Source organism: Perca flavescens, chromosome 17, assembly GCF_004354835.1.
Source record: "Perca flavescens isolate YP-PL-M2 chromosome 17, PFLA_1.0, whole genome shotgun sequence".
Lineage (NCBI taxonomy): Eukaryota > Metazoa > Chordata > Actinopteri > Perciformes > Percidae > Perca > Perca flavescens.
This window is the reverse complement of record NC_041347.1, coordinates 21,791,311-21,804,890: the sequence shown is the minus strand read 5'-3', so window position 1 is coordinate 21,804,890 and position 13,580 is coordinate 21,791,311. Positions and strand designations below refer to the sequence as shown.

The following is a 13,580-nucleotide window of genomic DNA, read 5'->3' as shown; positions in this document are numbered from 1 at the left end:
CTCTTCTTGCCTCTAGAGGGCGCTGCAGCATGGCTGTAGTCTTACTGTACTGGTCCTCCTCACTCTTCTTCCTCGTCGGTGCGCTTGCCATGTTTGCGGAAGCTTGGTTGCAGCAGCTAGCTGGCCCCATACTTTGGCTGGACGCTTCTACATTTGTATGTTGTAGCTGTGTTTTATAATCCAACATGAATCTACCAAAGGGACCAGATTCTCTGTGCTTCGACAAGGATGTTTTTATGAAGGTAAGAATCCGTTAAGTTTGTTAACGCGCTAACGATAGCTTATATGCTGTTAAACTAGCTAGCATTAGCTACTACGACTGGAGGCTCCTGTTTCTTAATTCTGTATGACGTTTTTGTCTTTTTGGTCAGTCAGTTTGTAGCTAAGTCGATTTTCTCTCTCGATTTTTTGTTAGTAACACTGGGTGTCATTGTATGCATGGCTGCTGCTATATAAGTGTGTATGACTGTGTCCCTCTGGTCTGACTGATGTTGCTGTCGGTTGTCTCTCTTTCTTACAGGATGACTTTGACGTTGACCAGTTTGTGTCGGGGTGTCGGAAGCAGGTCCAGCTGGAGGAGATGAGGGAGGACCTGGAGCTCTACTACAAGCTGCTGAAAACGGCCATGGTGGAGCTCATCAACAAGGACTATGCCGACTTTGTTAACCTCTCCACCAACCTGGTCAGTTGTTATTAATGTGTTTGTGCATTGTGGACTGGACAACCAACAGCCAGTAGCACTCCCAACAGCTTGTAGTCCAAAGGAGACAGGGAGGGCATCTAGAAATCAGTGGTTTATTGAGAAATATTCTCTTATAATGTCCAAAAGGCAATCTTGACCTTTTAATGTAAACTGTCTTGATGAATATCAACTAAAATATATTCTTATATGCTCTGGAACCTGACCTCTGAATCGGCAAGTCCTTGCTTTTAGTTGATATAATCACAGATATATTGGTATTGTAGTGTATTTTCAGCCTCAAAAGTTCAGTACTGTTAGGTGTGAGAGTAGACCGATTCTAATGTCAGACCTCTGCTCACTCGTCTTAGGTGGGGATGGACAAAGCCCTCAATCAGCTGTCTGTGCCATTGGGACAGTTACGAGAGGAGGTTATGGTATGTGTTCTGATTAGGTATGCTGTAAGCTCTGATTAAGTACTGCTACAGAGTGTTCATGCATGTGTCTGACTCTTATCTGTTGCAGAGTCTGCGGTCCTGTGTGAGTGAGGTGATTCAGGCAATAGACAACCAGCTAACCAAACAGGAAGATCTGCAGAAAAAAAAGGTTTGGCTCTTCGTCTTGTCTGACTTCATAATTTGATCATATTTAGTATTCATCATTAATTAAATATATGATCACATTTACAATGCTCAGTGATAGTCAAGTATGGCATGCCCATGCCAAATTGTGAACATAAATGATGTTTCAACAAGCAATACAGATGATTTATAATTTATTTTGTAATTATTTTATAGCAATTCCTAGTTTTCCAATTTTTAATGTAGAAGAGAATGTGCAATAGTAGATACTGTGGGACGATGTCAATTAATTATCATCTTCCCTTTTATTGTCCCATCCGTCAGGTGTGTGTATTGAGGCTGATTCAGGTGGTGAGTTCAGTGGAGAAGATTGAGAAGATCCTCCACTCACAGAGCTCCAAGGAATCCAGCTCTCTGGAAATCAGCAGGTGGGAAACTGACATGCTGGCTTCACTTGATAGATAACTTGAATGTGGGCAGTTTGTTTACCAAGTAATGGCAGTTTCAATATTTGCATTTCAACATTCTGCCTAACCAGGTATCACAAATAGGATGTCTATCAATAGACAGATTAGATAAGATAGAAAATGTCCTGGTTATAAATTTGTGTATCTATCTTTATTTTAAAGCTGTAGCGTTAAAAGCTATATTTGTGTTTTGTAATCTTGAGCATACCAGAGGTTCAAATAGTTTGAGCTTGATTCTGCAGGGATGTAGTATTCAGCTTTTTGTGTCTGACTTCATGTCTGTCTGTATATGTACAGTCCCTTGTTAGCAGGTCAGATCCTGGAGAGGATTGCTACAGAATTCAACCAGCTGCAGTTCCATGCTGTACAGAGCAAAGGCATGCCCCTACTGGACAAAGTCAGACCTGTGAGTGTTAACGGCTCAATCAGTCAGACAGCTGATGAATTAATAATCACTCAGTTAATGTGTTAAAGTTAAAGTTTGTGTGTCTGGCTGCTCTTCTGTAAATCCATCTGTCCTGTAATTAATTGACAAAGATAATCAGCTTCTGTGCAGTCCTAAATATCTCTAAATATTTGATCCTAGATTTCACATTGATTTACTTGGTCTGTGTGTTTGCTGGAATATACTCTGTTGGAATATTTTCTGATACTTTTTTGTGTCATCTGGCAGCGTATCGCAGGGATCACCTCCATGCTGCAGCAATCTCTGGAGGGCGTGCTGATTGAGGGGCTGCAAACATCCAATGTGGACATGGTGCGTCACTGCCTGAGGACGTATGCCACCATAGACAAGACTCGAGATGCTGAGGCCCTGGTAGGACAGGTGCTCGTCAAGCCATACATGGACCAGGTAAACCTACCACGCATGTTTTGCTAGACCCTCGATCCAAGTGAATTGCTGCTTTTTTTTAACACATTAAATGATAACTTAACAGAATATGCTCTCCTCTTCTTACCTTCTTTTAGGTAATAGTAGCAGAGGTGGTGAAGTCCAGTCCGAATGGTCTCCAGTTGATGTACTCTAGACTGTTGGAGTTTGTTCCTCATCACTGTAGACTGCTTAGAGAGGTGACTGGAGGAGCCATATCCAGGTATTAATGTGATCATGGAGGCAAATTCATTCAAAGCATGCATAGATAAAGCAACACTTGTCTGCTTTCATCTGTTGGAGCTGTTGCATTTAGCACATTGACCACACACTATTGATATTTATTTATTTTGCTTTCATATAATTACCATGCATCATGTACTCAACATATTTGAACATTTTAACGACTACAACTCCTAGATTGTGCACATGAATGAATCACTGGCTGAGTAGAGACCAAAGTAGATGATATCATAACATAATTTTAATATACTCTCTTTCCTCTCTCCTTAGTGACAAAGCTGACGCTGTGCCAGGTTATGATTTTCTGGTGAACTCTGTGTGGCCAGAGATAATCAAAGGGATCGAGGAGAGGTTGGCCTACCTCTTCAACCCTGGAAACCCTGACATATTCTATGAGGTACAGCCAGATTGACACAGTTGCTGTGCGTATGTTTTTGCTGTTAGTAAAAGTTTTGTGTCGCATAATTCAGTGTGAGATTGAGTAGTTTCACCTGTGTGTTTTTTCTGTTGACTCTTTATCTTCTTTTCTAGCGTTACAGCGCAAGTATGGAGTTTGTGCGAAGGTTTGAGCGTCAGTGCAGCTCGCAGGCCAGTGTGAAGAGACTGAGAGTACATCCATCATATACCAGCTTCCACAACAAATGGAACCTGCCTGTCTACTTTCAGCTACGGTGCATATTACCTCAATAGAATCTATACTCTACATACTAACAGCCTATAGATTACACTATGTACAGTACACGGGAGGGCCCCATGTCTCTTTCTAGAGTAAATCATTGTTTTATAAACTGTAGGCTTCACCCTTAATCATGTTAGAAAAATGCTATGTATCCTTTTGAAAAAAGTAAGCTAATGTTAATTTCTTATACTCATTTCTTGAAATTACATAAACGCATTTCTTTTAGGGAATAGTTTGATATTTTTGTAAACACCCTTATTTGCTTTCAGATGAATGTTATATGAGAAGATCGATGCCACTCTCATGTCTGTTTGTTTAATATGAAGCTGGAGCCCGGAGAGGCTTAGCTTAGCTCAGCATGACGACTGGTAACAGAGGGAGACACCTAGCCTGGCTCTGTCCAAAGGACTGAATTGCGAAACAACAGTCTGTGGTTTTCCGGGCTTATGTATACTATTTCTTGGCTGAGACAGGAAGAGCTGGCAGTATGCTTTTTTGGAAGCGCTTGTCAGATAGTTGGAAATCCCCCTCCCCCTACACCCCCTAAAATTGCTTATGGGTGTGAGTTTCATTCACGATGATGACAAGAAACAAAATGTTAGCTGAGGATGTGTGTCAGCGTATTACTAAACATAGCCCATAAACATGACACTGGACCTTGACTGAATGGCCATTGATCCGTTTGAAACCGTAGAGAAGTTGTCCAGTGTTTGTCAACCTCCTCCCGCCCCCACAAACACGCACACACTGTAATGATCAGGATCACAGTTCAGCTTTTCTGGAAAGTCCACAATTTCCAACGCATACAGTGGTGTTTTACGTCAAGTACATCAGAGCTGATGCAAGAAATAAGCTGACCACACATTGCTTGTTTTTTCCCTCCTTGTTTTTCTAGGTACAAGGAAATAGCCGGAAGTCTAGAGAACGCCATCAGTGATGGACTAGAGGCAGCACCAGGTAGTATATTATTCTTTATCATGAACGCCAGTGTGTACCTAATACTTTACCTGCATTAACTGTGTATCTGTGTCTGCTCATGCCCAGCTGGCAGTGCATACCACCTGCAGGTATCTGAGGTGTTGTGGTCCTGCCTAATGAGATGTTGGTCAGACAAAGTCTACCTGTCACCTCTGGCCCATCGCTTCTGGAAGCTTACGCTGCAGCTCTACGCACGATATGCCAAGTTTCTTGACGAGGTACATTTAAATATACCAGAGGAGGACTATAATGATTTTCTGTTTAAGAGCAGTAATTCCAACAGAGCAGAATGCAAATGAATAGGCATGTTGCTGTTGCTTTCTCTCATTCCTCATCTTGATTCGTGTCCGCGCAGGTGTTGACAAAGAGTCCAACCCCTGAGGTGATTAAAGAGCCAACCAGGCCTCTGCCGAGCTCAGCCTCCTCCACTTCCAGCCGAACGTCAGTGGATGAGGGCGGCAGTGAGAGTGGGAGTCCAGCCTCCCTGTCCACCAAACAGCTGGTCTACATCGCAGCTGACATTCAAAAGCTTCAGGAGCAGGTACACACATACACAAAGGAAAAACGTACATATATATTGTAGACTTAATGGGGTCTTTTACATCATACAAAGTGTCTCTTTTTGAGAATTTCATAATAGTTTTCCACTTTATTGTTTCCACACTGGACCCTTGTTCGTCTTTTTCTTAGATATCAGAGGTGTCAGAGATGGTCAGACAGCGGTTAGAAGCCATCGGATTCAAAAACTTTGCTATTGTGGAAGGTAAGCTACCCACACATTGCACATGGAAGACATTTAAGCTTTTCTCTTCCTTTTGCAGTGTTTTAGACTCTTTACTCTGCAGTGTTTTCTCAGGAAATGAGGAAAAAAAATGTGCAGGAAATTTTTATTAAACTAGTATATAACACCTGGATGTTTCTCTGAATAGAAACTGTAATATTAGTTTTTTTTATTAGTAGAATTACTGCACTTTATCTGATGTGGTCTTATTTTTTATGAAGAACATGTCATCCAATCCCCAACAGGCTTTTGAGCATGGCATCTTCAAAGACAACATCTCAGTCACTTAATATAATCAGTCCCTGACTCTTGGCTTTCCTTGCTCACTGTCCCCGGGTTAAGCACCAGGGCTTTAGTACTGTGTGTGTACTTTTGCATTTACTCGTGCTCTCTTCTATGTCAGATGCTCTAACAGACTCCAAGACTTGTCTGTCAAGTAGCATTCCCACTCTGAACACCAGGATGACCCAGCATCTGACTGAACGCAGTTGCCGCTTCCTGAAGAGTGCCTCCGAGGTTCCACGACTCTACCGCAGGACTAATAAGGTCAGTGAAGCTGCAAACATGCATGCTTACGTGTTTCTTGTATGTCATCATATCATATTCTCTCATAACATATCTTGGAGGGAACATTGGGAGCACTGTTGGTGTGATTTAGACAAAACCTGGAGGGCTAATGCACTTGGAACTCAGTTGTGGCATATCCATTTTTTTTTACTGCTGGAAATACCATAATTAAAGGTCAGAATGTGACGTTTTGAAATGCATTGACTGGCATGATTTTAATGAAACTGGAACTCTGAGTCATTATGCATGTGAATACATGAATGGCATTTGATTTTAACATTATTATTAGCTCTAACATGGAATACTAATGAACTAAATAATGTTTCATTATAAGGCTAGGCACGCCTTTAAGAGATTTCTTGTACGTGAAGCACATCATTGAGCTTAAATTATTTATTTATACATTTTTATTTTAATAAATATTAATTTAAAATGTATCCAAATGTTCATAATTGACCTTGGGAATGGCAGGTTTGACATAATGACTTATCCCACTTACTGGACTTACTTTCCAGTTTGTTAAACTTGTGCTAATTTTTCTGTCAAACATGCTCATTCTTTTATTCATTCCTCCACTCACTTGCTCACTCACAGGGAAAACACTGACAGCATACAGCACAGAGATGCACTGATAACCATTTAAAAGGATGTCCCAATCAAGTTGTATTGCCCCTGAATGTCATCTAAGTCCTTACATTACCTATAATACTAAATATATAATACAAAATATCTGCTGATAGTGACTCTGATTCTTTATTCATGTTTTCTTGCCTAATAGAGCTGCACAATTCACAGTTTACACAATTTCGATATTACTGACAACTAAAAAAATGTAGCCCAAAATACAGTTTTATGATGATAGTTTAATAGGCAGGAATATAAGTGGTGGAGCTGTTTTCACAGAAAGGGTTGTTCAGGATATCAACCACCTCTCCCAATCCTCAACATGAACAAAGTGCTTCAAATTCAGCAATCCTTAACACAAGCAAAAATTGAAATGTGTAGCTTTACTACAAACGTGTTTGTAAAATAAAACCTCGCTATTCGTAAAACATTTTACTTCCTCCCTGAACAGGATCTGCCAGTGCGTGCGTCCGCCTACATGGACAATGCCTTACGCCCGTTACATCAGTTACTGACCGACTCTACGGGGCTGGTCACCCCCATTACAGCACAAGAGTGGCTGCGAGTTGCACTGTCTGACTGCACACAGAGGTGAGCTAACACACCTGCAAACATAAATAGACCCAGATACAGTACCAGTGTTGAAGAATAGAAAGTATTGCCTGTGCCTCTGATGTTTACCGAGCTAAGCTTTTCCTTTTGATATAATTGAAATACTATTTCTTTCTGAAAATAGTATTTCTTTTATAAATCTTTCCAGTGGCAACTGACAAAGTTTGTGTTTCCCACTTTCATTTTCCACCTTTCTTGTGTCCAGGTACTATGAGACCATCTCAGAGGTGCTGAGCTCAGTGAGAAAGATGGAGGAGAGTCTGAAGCGATTAAAACAAGCCAGAAAAGGTGCGAGCACAACTACCACAGCGGGAGCAAACGGTGGACCTACAGACGACGGCAAGATCCGACTGCAACTGGCACTGGATGTGGAATACCTGGGGGAACAGGTAGGTTACGTTTGACGAGGGCAGACACGTGTGGAGACGTAATTAAAGGTCCCATGGCACTTTATGAGTTTTTTTTAACATTAATATGAGTTCCTCCAGCCTGCCTATGGTCCCCCAGTGCTAACAAATGGCGATAGATGTAAACCAAGCCCTGGGTATCCTGCTCTGCCTTTGAGAACAGTAAAGCTCAGATGGGCCGATCTGGAATCTTGCTCCTTATGAGGTCATAAGGAGCAAGGTTACCTCCCATTTCTCTGCTTTGCCCGCCCAGAGAATTTGGCCCACCCATGAGAGAGAGACATCATGGCTTTCAAACGAGCAAAGTGGCAGTTGGTCAAGGCCACCACTTGGCCCGGACCAGTCTGCCGCATGGAAAGCATAATGGAGGATAACTCAAACACTGAGTCCGAGTCAACTGGGCAACCTGTGCCCAAAACAAACGCAGTGTCCGTCTGGAAATTTTTTTTGGATTTAGAACAACGTGATTAATTATTGTTCATGTATCATTATCGAGGTAAAATATGCAATTAATCGTGATTTTGATTTTAGGTCATATCGTGCAGCCCTAATATATATATTCTATAGATATACTGTAGACAAATGTTGCTGAAGTTACTAACTGCTACTAAGTTCTGTTACAAATGTCAGTGTCTGAAATGCTTTTGCTGATTCTCTCTTACACTGCTCTGCGTGTCTCAGATCCAGAAGATGGGTCTTCAGCCCAGTGACATCTCCATGTTCTCCACTCTGATGGACCTGGTAAGAGAGGCCCGAGAGCTCGCTGAACACACCTAGTAAAAAGTTGACTCCATAGTAAGTGAAACCTATTAACATGCTGCTTTGCCTGAGGACTTGTGAAGGAATAAAACACATGTGTACCAGTCCGGGCCAAAGTCATGGTCTGGTAACAGTTTATGATGATCAGACCACGAAGAATGTAACAAGAACTGACACTACTGAAATTCCTTTGTACAAAAACATCTCCATCTAAGGCAGACTTTAAAGTCACAGTGCACAAACATTTCAACGACAGGAACCTGCCAGAGTTGCGTCTGATCTGAACTGTAAATTGTTGTTGCAAACTACTGTCTGTAGGTGAGCCTGGATCACCATTGGTTCGGGGGTGAATAAAAGGGACTGCATTGTACTATGTTCATGAAAAGTTTTTCACAAAATGATTGATGCTGGTGATATGCAGAAAATGATTGCGTTGGTCATTATACATTGGGCTAAATGTTGTAAAACAAGCGTCTCAAATCTAAGTTGAGAAGAAACAATGTCAATCAAACAATATTTGGTTACACTTTACTTGAAGGTATCTACATAAGAGTGACATGACATTGTCATGAACGTGTCATAAACGTTTATGACATAACGCTTCTTTTAGTAAGTGTCATTCGGTTTTCTCATGACAAGTTAGGGTTCATGTGTCATGACTGTCATGACGGTGTCATGTGTTCAATGACTGTGTCATTATAGTGTCATGTGTTCAATGACTGTGTCATGATAGTGTCATGTGTTCAATGACAGTGTCATGCCACTCTTATGTAAAAAACTTCAAGTAAAGTGTTACCCAATATTCATCTAATTTTGGATATTTGGTAAAGGATTCATCTCAAATAAAGAAGTCTGTTAGTGTGTAACATGTACATTTTTTGTTAAAATCAAAGTTGTATAATATAATTAACATAATTAACTTGGGAATACAATAAAGAACTTTGAATACGGTGTTGATTTTTGGTGTTTTAATATGAAGGTCAATTTGCACTGCATACATTTTTTTTCCCCTCAGGACTAACGATAAATGCTACATATCGATGAACCACAAATATTTCTAAATCAAAGTCAAACTGGGGTGTTTGAAAACTGAAAATTTGGCCTTAAATAACTGGTTTTAGATTTTTCGGGCATGACAAAAAGAGCTGCTGTCCTGTCACCATTCAGTAAAACTAATATGCCTATTTCCCTGTTATTTTACACATGAATTCATCTTTTTCATGTGTTTTAGATGTAATAGAATGTTGCTACTACAATGACCACATTTGCAATCCGACATAATAGCTTTGTTACAAATTTTATGATTTCAGATGGCTCCATTGTTAAAATACAGACATAGGGTGTTGTAACAGGTAATGCATAGCTCTTTATATCTACTCAACATTCAGTATACACTAAATTGTATTAGGCGGTGATAATAAAATATTAATACTCAACTGAAGCATTGAAATGTTAATGACTTTATCTGAAACCCTGATGGAAAACAATGACATCAATAATAAAACAAAAATAGACTCTTAGTTACAATATACAACGTATTAGCTACTGTACCTACTCTACTGAAAAATACTGTACAGCACTCTGCTATAATACATTTTACAGAAATAAAACAAATTATGATTTTTAACAGGCTGCTTGAAAACATCTTAAAGTAACCGCTTTTCATAAATACACAGGGATCGCCAGTCCGCTCTGTGGTGAAATATAACACTGTCGAATATTGATAGATCCTTCTTGAGCCGGGTTGTTATTCATTCCTCATGAAATGTATGTGGGCATTATTTCTGCTAGAAAACTAATAATCATAATCTAAATGAATTTTTAAGTACTATATAACTTTACAGTGTAGGATTTGTGATCTTGCCCAACATGAGGATGGCGTTAAAATCTCCCTCTATGACAGAAAAGAAGAACGGACGGTTGATTGACAGTTTCACAGGGACGCCCTCTTCCTGGATCATGTCCTGAGGTTCTGCTCCTTCCTCTGACATCTCAAACAACACCTTGTTGACCGCCTGAGAGGACACAGAGAGAGATCTGTTAATGATGCACACATAAAGTGAGTGTTTTTTAAATAAAACGGTAAGATCAACACTGATTTAGCTCACCTTATCTATAGTGAAGGGTTTGATGTTGCTGAGTTGGCTGAACTCAGCCTGGGAGCCCAACAGCTTGGCCTCAATTTCTGGATCCATGTTGGTCAGCAGGTCATGCAGATCAGTCACAGAAGACATTGAGAACTTTGGGAGGGACAGCTCCAACAGACTGGGTGGATGGACAGAATGGGAGACAGATTTGAAGTTTGTGAAATGAAAATGAAAAGTGAAAAGTATTTGAACTGAAATGGGCCTGTAACTGACTCTTTCTGCCCTTAATACCTATAGCCCCATTTGCTCTACATTGATACGATGACATTATTATTATTATTATTATGACTGATAAACTGTTAATAAGGTATTTTAACTTAAAGCCAATAAAATGTTTTTTACTGTAAAACCTGGAACTGCTGGAAATCTTTTTTTTAAGTGATGAAAATTCCAGTTTTGTTTTGGTAAAATGATGGAAAATAGTACAGCCCAAAAACGTTTTTGTAAATATAGATATATGTTGTGTTAATATGATGAATGTAGGTTTAATCACTTATTAATAATACAAACTGCAATTGTAACTAAGACACAAGTATTCTGCCATAAGTTGTAATTACACAAAATAGGCCTAACATTTTAGAATGAGCTAATCATGCTATTTCTTTTTTTAATATAATTTTATGCATATATATAAGGATGTCAAGCATCGGAGGTGATACTCCTGTAGGTCTGGATTTACACAATCCTCACCCCTCCTGGAGGCTCTGGTGCCAGTCAGACATGACATCAGTGCGCGTAGTGAGCTTAGACTCAATATCCTGGAGGCTGGTCCCTTCATGAGGCAGGACCACCAACATGTAGGACCGTTTGCTCAGAGACAGCTTCACAACTGTACACCGCCGTACCTTCATGGTAACAAAAGAGAAAATATCCCAGATGATCGTCCTCACCCGAGTACATTTCATAGTTTACAGCTGCAAATATGTGGTGAACAGAAATACACAGATCAGTCAACAAATATGCATAAAAAAAACAACATTTCCTAAACTAAGATTTACCTTATCATTCAGGTAGTAGTACTGACCCGTGTGGGTCATCAGTGGAGCCATTACTGTTGTTGTTTCATCCACATGAAACTCCTGCAAGGAGGTCTTCTCTGGTTGAAAAGCCGTCCTCCAGTTGCCTAAATAGACACAACCAAAGAACAAAATCAGGTACTACAAAGTGGGGCAGTAGTGGGCAGAACTCTGAACATTATTATCTGTCTCTCTTTCTCTCTCTCTCTGAAATTACTGATTTCAGTTTGGTACATCAGCATTGAGGTCAACTGCACTAATCTAAGTGTGTTTGACTGGCACACGTATAACTGTGTGGCAGTGGTTTTCAAACTTTTTTTCAATAATGTACCCTCTTTGAAATATTTGTACCCCCTGAACAGCGCAAAACATTTTTGGTAGAAAAAAAGGCCTATATAAAGAGGTACAACGCTGCACCTGTTTAGGCTAAACAACAACCTTGTAATTGAAAAACATTTCAATGCTGGTCTACATTTCAAATATTTAGAATCCATCACTACATTAATTTGTTATTATAGTATAATTATTTGAGGAATTATGCATAAAGAAATTTCAGAATGTACCCCTGTACTAGTAGGCTACTTGTTAAAACGTGCTGTATGGTAAATGTACTGAGAAATTAATTCAAATATAATAAGTGGTACCATTGTGATGATGGCATTGTGATAAAGATTTAATGGTATCTATTCTCAGTCCTAATATACAAAGTCAGTTTTGACTTTAAATTATGAAACTCAATGTGCGTATTCTGTAAAATCAATTTAACAGAAGTTTAAACAAAATAGAGAAATAGACTGACCTTGGAAGTTAAAGGAAGAAACAAACAGAAGGTCGCTGCTGGAGTTCAGATCTTTAAAGATGCCCTTCACCCTCCCGTCTGATGTCTTCTCCACAAAGCTGTTCAGCAGCTGCTCGGCCTCTTGAGGTCTGGAGAAGTCCACGCCGCGGATGAACGATGTGTCGGAGAAGTCCTGTGTGCCTTGAACAAAGTCCTCGGACAGTTGCGCGTCCTGGCGAGTGAAGGTCCAGACCTGGGTGGTGATTTCATCTTTCGGCCCGTCGTCCACCAGAGAGTTAATGCCCTGCAGGGTCTTGAGAACCTTGTGTCCGTCCATTAAGGACACACAGTCCTCTCGGTCGGTGTCACTGCTCAGGCCCAGTAGAAGCTGGAAGGAAAAAAGTGAATAGGGAAAGATGAACTTCTTTGAATTAATGTACAAGATCATTCTCTCATTCAAAAATAGTAAAGGATTTTTTTTTTCTTCTCTACAATGAGAAAAAAAAATCAAAAGCAAAGACCTGGAACGAGCTCGCTGTCTTCTTGGAAGCCCCCAGGTAGAAGGTGACGAGGGATCCTATGGTGTTGACCGGAGAGAGGAGGGTGTTAGTGCTGTGCTGCTTGCTGCTGACAGCCTGGTACATCCTCAGGCCCAGAGAGTTCAACAGCTCTGCCAGGACTGCCGTCCTCTCTGAGATATTCTGCCTCTGTGCGTCCACTTTCGACAGGTCTCTACTGTCTGGTGTCAGGACTTCAATATCAAGAGGGGCCACGGGAAGCGTCTTCAGAGGCTTGGACGTCTGGGTCTGCAGGGTCTCGCAGCTGACATTCTCAGCAGCAAATAGATGGAAGGGGTGGACGTAGACGCGGTTAGCTCGGCTTCCTGAGAGGTAGCAGCAGAGTAGGAGGGCTACGAGAGGTGACCGCAGAATCTGCATTTTACCTGGTGTTGGTTGTCACCTTAAAACAATTCCTTCTGTGGAGGGAGACAGATATATTTTAGTTTACAATGAATCACCTTGAGTGTATCAACCCATCAGCATGCCTCTTGAGTCTTAGTGAGCACTACATATTGGGTGGCTTGTGAATGCTAAATCCCTATTAGTGTGGCTTGAAAGGATTGGCTGGCAGGAACATTGGACATAGAGCAGCATGTCAGTGATGAATTGATTGCTCTTTGTATGTCCTCTCTCCTGCTGGTCAGTGAATGAGAGCAAGCATTACCCTGTGCAACAGAAGTCGCATATATAATGAAGACGCATCTACGTGCGTCTGTGTGTGAATTTGTATGTGTTCACTGACTCAAATAAGACAGATGTTTCATTTGGATATTGTTTGTTGTTAATTTGGATTCTGTTGAAGCAGCTTTCAGATTGGAGACACAGATCAAA

At 40.6% G+C, this 13,580-nt stretch overlaps 2 protein-coding genes across 2 annotated transcripts; one reads left to right on the top strand and one right to left on the bottom strand.

Annotated features, from left to right (window-relative positions):
• Positions 1 to 39: 39 nt before the first annotated feature.
• cog2 (component of oligomeric golgi complex 2) lies at positions 40 to 8,839 on the top strand. Its single transcript, XM_028603100.1, has 18 exons — positions 40 to 242; positions 521 to 682; positions 1,051 to 1,116; positions 1,205 to 1,285; positions 1,585 to 1,688; positions 2,025 to 2,133; positions 2,401 to 2,580; positions 2,697 to 2,821; positions 3,112 to 3,238; positions 3,373 to 3,512; positions 4,416 to 4,477; positions 4,565 to 4,716; positions 4,854 to 5,039; positions 5,189 to 5,261; positions 5,683 to 5,825; positions 6,922 to 7,061; positions 7,288 to 7,471; positions 8,171 to 8,839. The coding sequence occupies exons 1-18, from the start codon at positions 186 to 188 to the stop codon at positions 8,264 to 8,266; spliced, it is 2,187 nt and encodes a 728-aa protein (XP_028458901.1). The 5' UTR covers positions 40 to 185; the 3' UTR covers positions 8,267 to 8,839.
• Positions 8,840 to 10,086: 1,247 nt separating this feature from the next.
• agt (angiotensinogen) lies at positions 10,087 to 13,127 on the bottom strand. The gene is made up of 6 exons (XM_028603099.1): positions 12,711 to 13,127; positions 12,211 to 12,577; positions 11,394 to 11,518; positions 11,086 to 11,240; positions 10,357 to 10,513; positions 10,087 to 10,263 (listed from the first exon to the last, which is right to left on the bottom strand). Exons 1-6 carry the CDS (start codon positions 13,125 to 13,127, stop codon positions 10,087 to 10,089), a joined length of 1,398 nt encoding a protein of 465 aa, XP_028458900.1.
• Between the last annotated feature and the right edge of the window lie 453 nt (positions 13,128 to 13,580).